Source organism: Halichoerus grypus, chromosome 9 (genome assembly GCF_964656455.1).
Source record: "Halichoerus grypus chromosome 9, mHalGry1.hap1.1, whole genome shotgun sequence".
Classification (NCBI taxonomy): domain Eukaryota; kingdom Metazoa; phylum Chordata; class Mammalia; order Carnivora; family Phocidae; genus Halichoerus; species Halichoerus grypus.
In genome coordinates this window covers 103,134,065-103,142,882 of record NC_135720.1, presented here as the reverse complement: position 1 = coordinate 103,142,882, position 8,818 = coordinate 103,134,065, and the positions used below count along the sequence as shown (strand labels likewise).

The following is an 8,818-nucleotide window of genomic DNA, read 5'->3' as shown; positions in this document are numbered from 1 at the left end:
TTTCTGGAAATCACACTGGAACTTATTCAGAAGCACATTTACTGGAAATCATTGGAATGGCCATTGGCAAAACTTTATCTGAGCCTGGAGCATGGCAGCGACACCTGGGTATTTTAGCCAAAACACCAAGGTCAGCAAAATGCAAAGGATGGCGTGTGGATAGGTTGAGAGAAAGCAGCTTGGCCAAATAAATAATTACGGGGGGAAGGGGATTTATATACCTGGGGCACTTTCTTTGGTGAGCACCCTACACGTTGAAGAAGTTTAGTGTCTGCTCTACCGTCCTAGCTTGGCCGTGGATTTGATTTGGCCCTTGATCTGGGGTGCTGTTTAAACTGTAAAGTGAATGGGAATCACGGGAGGGAGGATCTCGTTAAAATGCAGATTCTGATTCAGTAGATCTCGGTGGGGCTGAGACTCTGCATCTCTCACCAGCTTCTGGGGAAGCCAGTGCAGATGTGGGCAGTGCAGGGAACACCCTTTGAGTATGTAGGACATAACACTTCCAGGTTTTGGTTGCCTCACATGTAAAACGGGACATCAGTACCTTCCTCCTAGAATGTAAAAATGTTAGAAGAGCACCTGCTGCAGAGTAGGCACTCGATAAACTGACTGTTTTTTATGAAAAATGGGAGCAATGAGAGCACCACCTTGAAGAACATGTGAGACTATGAAGGTCAAGTGCTCCATGTGAGGACTGATGCCTAGGAAGTATTGGCCGGGGACTTCCTATGTGCCCAGCCTTGGTGTGTTTTCTCGTTTAATTCCTGTCCCTCTGTGAGGTGGGTACTAATATCCTGCCCTCTTAGCACACGTGCAAACCAAGACTTAGCTTAAGAACCTTGCAGAAGACCACAAGTTTGCTAGGTGGCAGAGTTGGGGTTTACACCCAGATCATGTGGCACCAAAATCTGTGAATTTAGTCATGAGTTATAATTGTTACTGTTACTAGTGTTGCCTTTTTAAGTCCTCATAACCAAGGTGGGGTTTTATACCCATTTTATAGGAGAGAAAACAGGTTTAGGGACTTTAGTAAACTTACCTAATGTCATATACACAATCTCTATCTCCTTCTCATGTACGAGGCACACAGGTCAGAATCGGGGTCCTCCTCTCCTTGCCACAGACCCCCGTGTTTTTCATAAGGGTCTCTGACAACAGCTGAACAGTATTTGCTGTTCTTGTCACACCATGGGGGTGACTGGGAGAAGCCCTCCATTCTCACCATGGGACTCGCGCTTCTATTCCCCGCCGCCTGAACGCAGCGGAACAACAGAAAGAAAGCGCGGAGTGGAACTTTGCTGTGTTGCTTTGGAAAAACGACTAACCCCTGTTAGGCATGCACGGGCAATGGCCCGGTTGGAGAAAGGTGGTACAATTCTAGACAGCTCGAAGAAATGGAGAGAATGCACGGACTCTGAGAGGGAGAGGTGCATGCGGGCTGTTTGCTGGGGAGCCACAGTGTCCACACCAGCGGTGAAGTGCAGACATATGTTTAGGCAGAGGGGAGAGTTGACTGGAGATGCAGAGACCTCAGGTGAGCCCACAGGTGTATCTGGAGCTGGGGTGGCCCTTCAGAGCCATAGGATGGGGCGTTCTTACTCCCCCATGACTGGTCACTGCATGCACATTGTCCCTGGGGCAGGGCGTGTGACTGTGGGGTTGGGGGGAGTGCAGTGCCTGGCCACTCAGCGGAGGGTTGTGAGCCACCAACCCCCCAGCATCCAGGGGCACAAGTGCCTCCGCTCTGAAGGCAGAGCTGTGACTCAGACCACAGCACCCACTCCCTGCGGCACATCATGCAGGCTATCCGGTGCTGAGCTTGGCAGCATTATAAAAACAGCTACAACCTTGCTTCAAGAGGAAATGACCCCATAGGCAAATGCAAAGTCTGTTTGTGAAATGATAATGATTTCATTAATGATTGCAACCAACCAAGGAGGCCCCACACTCCTGCCCAGCCCTAAGAGTCTTCAAGGTCAATTATGGGGTGGGAAGAGAAAATCATGCAAAAGAGCCAAGGAGGTATTGTGTGTGCAAGTTGTCAGCATGAAGTATTTCAGCCATTTCAGCCCATTCTGGGTTTTCTCTTTCCAACTTATATCAAATGCGCTTGGGTACACACACACACACACACACACACACCCAGAGTTAACCTTGGATATAACTTCTTTTTAGAAACATAAACTCCTGAATCAACTCCAATAACATTAGACTGTCTTTAAAAGGAGCAGATGAATGAGTTTGACAGAAAACTTTTGCTTGAAATGTTCCCCTTTCTCAGATTACATAAATTTGAGGGGAAAGCCTGCCAAGTGTTCAGTGATGCTCTGCATGGTGGCTCCTGGCAGGGACACTCTGTACCAGCAGCTAAATGAATGTTTTCCTGAAACACTGACTTATCGTTCTTTATCACTCGTTCTGTTCCCCCTTTCCTGTCCCATGGCCTTCTAGATGATCTGGGTAGGGGTAGGAAAAAAAACCCAAACTTTTCTAGAACCATGGAAGGTACTGCATATTGAGGTTGGTTGCTGAGAATTCACTTGGCTGATCAGACCACAGTGATGATGAACACAGCTCTTCAAAGCCATCTCTCTTCAAGCCTAAAGTGGACATTGGGGGGTCCTCACACTAGAGTATCTGGACATTTAGGGCTGTTGCCTTGTGTTAGGAAGCTTCTCCCAGAGCAGAATGACCCACAAGATGGATTTAGTCACATATTCCCCAGTTGAAAACCCTTCTCTTGTGCTTAAAATGAATCCCAAACCCCCTGGCTTGGCCTGCCAAGTTGCAGGTAGCCCAGGCCCTGCCCCCTTTCCCCACCTCATTTGGGGCATGCTCAAGCCCATTCTCTGTACCCCGCCATGCTGATGACCCCCTGCAGGTCCCTCCAACATGAGGAGGACTTTCCAAATCCACAGCCTCCACCCCTGCTGCCTAGAATGTTCTTCTCGCCCTTCAATGGCACACTGCTTCTACAGGTCAGCTTCAAGGTCAAAGGCCGTCCCTGACCCTGATCTTCCACTTATATTCTCTGTCCTTGTAGTGTGCTCTTGCTTTTCCTCACTGCGTGTGCCTCTCAGAACTTGTAATTTATTTGCTTATTTCTTTGTTTATTATCTCTTTCCCACACTAGACCCTCCTTCCTAAATCGGCAGGGCCATGGTCACCACCATTCCCAGTGTCAGGTCACAGTAGTTCTTTGGGAAATATTTGTCCCCCACCCAGAGCTTAAGTCCTATGCTTCCTATTTTACAAAATACTTATAGATTTTAATGGAAGGCTCTGTATGTGTAGAAGTATCCCAGACACATAGGATGGATGAGATGTGTTTTAGGCTGAGGACATTCCAAACCTTTTTTGCAACTAATGGCTCCTTCCTCCTGTTCTCATGGCGGTTGAGGTATAATTACATGCAGTATATTGTGCACATTTTAAATGACTTTTACATATGTATCCATCCATGGAGATCTAGATGGAACGTTTGTCTATAGCTTCCCTTGTGGGGAGGTTGGCAGGTGTCCCCTCTCATTCAATGCCTTCCAAAAGGTAACCGCTATTATAATTTCTATCAGTGTAGGTCACTTTTGACTGTTTCTGAATATCATAAGTGGAGTCATACCTCATGTAGTCTTTCATGCCTATCTTTCTTTGCTGGTCTCAGGAATCGCTTTGTGATATTCCTTTGTGTGAATGTACCAGTTTATTGATTCATTCTAGAGTTGAAGGACACTTGGGTTGTATCCAGTTAATGGCTGTTGTAAGCAGTGATCTTGGGGACATCACTGTACAGGTATTTTGGTGGACACGAGAACTCCTATCTGCTGGGGAACTGCTCCCAGATAGGCATATGTTTGGCCTTCATAGACACCACGAAACAGTGCTCCCGGGTGGCGGTACTGGTTTACTCCGTCTTGCTCCATATTGTCACCAGCACTTCGTACTTCCCCACACTCAACGTTTACCATTCTGATAGGCATGTGGTATACCTCCTTGGGTTTTGATTTGCATTTCTCTGATGCAAAATGAGGCTGAATACTTTTTTTAATGCGTATGGGTCATATGGGTATTTCAGGTATGTGTGTGTATGCGTGAGTTGCCTATGTTATGTGGAGTCCCTATTTAAACATTTTGGCCATTTTCAAAAGACGGATTGTCTGTCTTTGTCTTATTGATTTGTAGGAGTTCATCTTATGTTTTGGTTAGGAGTTATTTAAGAACTATATGTATTGCAAATATCTTCCCCAGTCTGAGACTTTCCTTTTCACTCTCCTAATGATATAATTTGATAAACAGATGCTCTTCATGAAATACAATGTGCCCATCTTTTATCTTATGATAGTGCTTTTTGTGTTCTCCATAATAAAATCTTTCCTACTTTGGGTCTCTTCTAGTGTTTTAAAAAAGAATAGTGTGGGAGCGATGTTTAAAGAGGGTCCTTTGTACATTTGAAATGGCCCTTGGACAAAGATGGTTGACGCATGACAATAAAATAGTTCCCCTTATGAGAGCCCAACCCATCCCTTCAGGCCTTGCTCAAATTCCCGTTCCTTCGTTCCTTCGTGAGATGGCTGCCAACCAGCTTCCCCCTCTGCTCCTTTCAGTAAGCACTCAGCTGAGTTAATCCCATCTGTTGGTAACTTTTTAGAAAGACTATAGGCCGAATTGCACTCTTCCACAATTACCACTCAAAAATAGCTCAGACGGACAACACAGAAATTATACTACACGGACAAAGAGTCATTCACCAGGTATATTTGAAGTCTAAGCTCTTTGAGCTATACACGTGCACAAATGATTCAGTTGGTGGAAATCTCCCCCTTCCCCTCCATATTTAAACTTTTCAAACTGAAAGTAGTGCTAAAGAGGTTTGCATAAGGTGCGTCATGGAAATGCTGAGGCAATTCTGACTTTCACAGTGCAGAGAGGGCCCCCTGAAACCAAGGGCTCCCCGTTTCTTACCGCTCTCCTGGGAAAAGTTCCTCTTTCCCTCTCCCCAAACCCAACCTAATGAAAGAACTACTTAACCTGAGACAGATTAACATGGAAACGTCGCAATAAATTTCACTGAGACTAACCACTTAGGTCATCCACTCCACTGTGTTTTTATTTTGTGACTACACAGGATGGTCATTTTAACTTTGGCTAAATTTGGCTGGAAATGACTGATGGTATCTGCTTTAAAACACTTAAAAAATTATTTCCAAATATGTATTCCTCATCCATATTTCTTTAGAACCTGCGTTCTGAAAACTCTGAGTAGCTTAAAAAGTCAAATGACCCCCAGAAGACTGCGAAGAGGTCCAGCACAAAATGGCTGAAGGCGGCCGTTCTCCATCAGTCTCAAGAGCTCAGAAAATATTTCTTCCACTAGAGGGCAGCATTCTCCACTTTTAAGTCTAATCTTTCATTTGCTAATGAAAAACCAAAAACCTCCACAGCAAAGTCAAGTCAAAGCATTTGCTTTTTATACACCCCTCAGATTTTATTTTTAAAAGGAGCCTGCATTTCTTCTCATGGAAACTCAGGGTTTTACAAGCAACGCTGTCCTCAGTTTCACCTGTACTGTGTCCAGTACGATATTGCTATATTCACAGTAGAACGGACTTTTAATTTCTGAGTGATCAGTCTGTTTTAAGTTTCTGATGAAACTAACATACACCTTAGTCAAAAACCACAACAATCCTTCCATAAGATGGCTGTGTTATTGTTCTCGCGTGTTTTTCTGAGGCTTGGGTAGTGAAAGTATTTCCCCACTCCCTTGTAACTGGCATTTGCATCTAAAGTAATTCATTAATGTACAGGAGGAGATGAGGCCTTGCACATATAGCAGAAGGTAATGGTTTTATAGGTGTATCTTCGGTAATGCACTTCGGGCTACAGAAATAGAAATATCACATGTGACGAAAACAAATGTTTTTGAGCAACATGGCCATTGCATGAGTAGGATTGGTATACGTTTGTTGATCTACCATCCTTTCCTTTTTCAAATACTCAGTGGCCGCTACATTCTGGCGATCTAGCTTCATCCAAATTGTCTACGACGGACACTTGCCTCTTCACTTTATTTAAAAACAAGTGTTCTTGATAGCAAAGATGTTGGCTAATCATTTATATATTGGCATGAGAAGTTTTGTGCCCTTCCAAAATTCAGCATTATCCATAATAGAGCATAATATTATCAGATTATCTGTATTAGTATATGAATGCATTCATAAGCAATGCACATATTATGTTTTTAAGCAGCTAAACAATCACTAAATAAAAAACATCCAGATTTTAAAAGCACAGCTGAAACATTTGTACAAATATACAAAGAGAAAAAACAATCATTCAGACACCATGAAACTTTTGTAATAAATAGGTTTGTCTGAAATCGGTCTCTATCACCCTGGACAAGCCTCCCCCGTGAGTCTGGGAAAGTACTCTACGGAAGTGCTGTTCAAAATCTACGGAGGAATATCTTTGGGGCCAAGCTCAGTGTTGCCTCCAGGAATTTTAATAGAGCTATGAAGTATTGACTCAAAATAGTGGATATACCCAGACTTGTTGAGCTGGATGATGCTGATAATTTTTCTAGTCTAGATAGGACATGGCTGGATGCTGACAATCTGTGAGTTATAGTATATCCTCGAATCACGAAAATAAATGCTGGTGATCATGCATGTCCTGGGAATGTTGGGATGCAGAGGACTGAGTGAGACCAGATAGGGATATCTCATGCAGTCAAAGTCAAGTTTACTTATGGTCCTACTTAAGTGGCCAGGAAGAAACAATGCACACACGTCAGGACTGGGACTGAAACAGATCACAAACAACACGAGTGCTATTTGTTACTGATGTCTCTGGCTTGGATCAACATGGGAGAATGAAGATATAGGCTGTGCTGATACTTTAATAAGAAAATACTACCTTTTTTCCCTAGAACCTTCTAAATAATGGATTATTACTCGATGGGTATGATATGATCAGGAAACTTATCACCTTTTCCTAGCCCTTTTGTCCGAGAGGCTTGATTACAAGGAAGGAATCTCAAACAACCAAACACCCAGGGATTGAAAGGCAATTATTTTTTTTTTTCGACAAACAAACAACAGAGGGCAAGAAAGCATGATAAAGAGGAGACAGATATTATCGTTGAGGCGGAGCGGTGAGCTCAGTTGGACACGGAGGGTGGCAGGCCGGGACGCCGGGTTTGGATGATTTTTGGCTTTGGGGAAGTCTTTGGATCCTCTTCTTCCTCTATGTCACTGTCGCACACGTGCACGACGACACTTGGGGTGGACTCAGTTCCTGCATGGAGCTCATACTTCTCTCCTGAAAGGCAAGAAAAAGGGGGATGATAAAGGGGAAGGGAGCTCAAAGCAGATTCTTTGGCAACGTTTGTTCTGGAAGTAAGGAGAACATTTTACAGGGTCTCAGGAAACCCGGGTGTAATCCAGGAATGGCACGGGGCATCGCAAAATGGAGTGAGACTGCTCGGTCACTGCATCTCTACCACCTATCAACCGGACAACCTGCAACGGGCCACTCACTCTCTCGCAGCCTCAGCATCCTCAACTGTAAACTTCAACACGGTCACAGCGACAGCCCATGGGGTCGTGGTGATGACTGAGTGGGTCTGGCAGCTAGTTCTCGGTTTCTCTTCTGTTTCCCATCATCGTTGCTAATTGCTGAGTGACCTTGGGCCAACAGCTTCACTTCTTCACCTTCTCCCCAGGGCAGTCTCTGAAGTCTCCTCCAGCCACACACTTTAGTAGTAAGAGCTGCCCCAGGATGGACTAAGGCAGGATCATCACATGTCCGGGATTTGCGGTGGCTACTGGGTGACGGGGGTTAGATGACTGTCAAGGTCCCTTCAAGTTCCAAGAGTCTGTCCTTCTTGACTGGCTCATCTTACAGCCAAATGGCTGTTAGCTGGCTGGCTTCCTGTCTTTGTTTCACTTCAGGAGGTATTTACTGAGCATTCTCCATGGTCTGGCCTATTGCTGTGATAAAGGCTACAGGCACACTAAAAAACATTTGTGTCTACCGCAAGAGCACAGCCCAGTGGCCGCATGCGGAAACAGGAAGTATTACAAAATACCACGGTAAGGGCTAGCGTGGCAATAGATGTCAAGGACTATGGCACCAAATTGTAAGGAGAAAGTAACACTGAAAGGCTTCCCGGTGGAGGTGAAATCGACTTAGGTCTAAAAGACAAGTAGGAGACCTCCGGGTGGTCAGGCAGGAGGAGGGGGCATTCTCCATCTGCATGCTTTTAACTTCTCAACTTAACTGTTGACATACTCATCTTAACCTTCTCCTGACATCCCACCCTTCACTCCCCATCCTTCACAAATGGGGAAAATCTAAAAGCAGTGTCTCCCGGACATCCTCCTGGTCAGTGGCTTTCCAGGTCTCACCAGATCAAATCCTCGTTTCTCAGACTAGGACAGAAGACCCTGCACAATCTCTTACCAGTCACGACAGCCACATCCTCGTACCTACTGATAAAGGAAATTTTTGACTTTAATGTTTGTGGGCTCTGCTCCTGGTCTCCCAGGGAAGCTATCCTTTAACATTTACCAAGGCCAAAATGACTCAGCAAAACCTCAAAGCATGGGCTGTATTTCTGCCCTGAGCACACATTGTAAGTCGGCTTCGTTAAAAAACAAACAAACAGAGGAAACCAAAAAGGAGCATTCCAAACGTAAACATAAGAAAAACAAAAAACACCTCCCTGATTCCCATAAGATTAAGGTCAGACAGCCTTGCACATACTAAAAGCTTAAGATAAAATCTGTAACTATCTGGAATGTCCTTTCCTGTGATGCCT

General features: G+C 44.7%; 1 protein-coding gene across 2 annotated transcripts in view; it reads right to left on the bottom strand.

Moving 5' to 3' along the window:
* Positions 1 to 4,735: 4,735 nt before the first annotated feature.
* Positions 4,736 to 8,818, bottom strand: part of RCAN2 (regulator of calcineurin 2) — a 265,901-nt gene continuing 261,818 nt past the window's right edge. For both annotated transcript variants that reach the window (XM_036114415.2, XM_036114360.2), the window contains one exon: positions 4,736 to 7,317. In XM_036114415.2, the coding sequence (XP_035970308.1) occupies positions 7,157 to 7,317 (161 nt within the window). In that variant the 3' untranslated portion in view covers positions 4,736 to 7,156. The remainder of the gene's footprint in view (positions 7,318 to 8,818) is intronic.